Source organism: Apaloderma vittatum, unplaced genomic scaffold (genome assembly GCF_000703405.1).
Source record: "Apaloderma vittatum isolate BGI_N311 unplaced genomic scaffold, ASM70340v1 scaffold12597, whole genome shotgun sequence".
Classification (NCBI taxonomy): Eukaryota; Metazoa; Chordata; class Aves; order Trogoniformes; family Trogonidae; genus Apaloderma; species Apaloderma vittatum.
Window position 1 is genome coordinate 90781 of NW_009726756.1, and position 349 is coordinate 91129.

Sequence of the window (349 nt, forward strand, 5' to 3'; positions counted from 1 at the left end):
TGCTCTGTCTACATCCATGAAACCAGAAGGGCAGGTGGGTCTTGCCAGTCACATTTGGACAGGACCTCTGGCAGTGCCAAACCCTTTATGTGTCGGGGGGTTGTCGGGTAAGGCTGGACAATGGGAGCGTGCATCAGGGCAGAAAACCTGGGCCTTAGAAATTATACTTTTAATTTAATGATTCATTTTCCTCTGCTAGATGGGATTCCATCTGTGCTTGGTGGGTTGGCTGGACAATGGCACAGCCGGATACCCCACGGCCTACCCCAACCCCAGCTGTGGGGGTAACCGAGTGGGCATTGTGGACTACGGCTAACCAAGACACCCCAGCGAGCCCCGGGAAGTTATT

The 349-nt window shown here is 53.6% G+C and overlaps 1 protein-coding gene across 1 annotated transcript in view; it reads left to right on the forward strand.

Moving 5' to 3' along the window:
• Positions 1 to 349, forward strand: part of STAB1 (stabilin 1) — a gene marked incomplete at its 3' end in the record, with an annotated part of 48920 nt that overhangs the window by 47280 nt on the left and 1291 nt on the right. Inside the window, exon 61 of the mRNA XM_009873403.1 lies at positions 200 to 301. Within this exon, the coding sequence (XP_009871705.1) occupies positions 200 to 301 (102 nt within the window). The remainder of the gene's footprint in view (positions 1 to 199; positions 302 to 349) is intronic.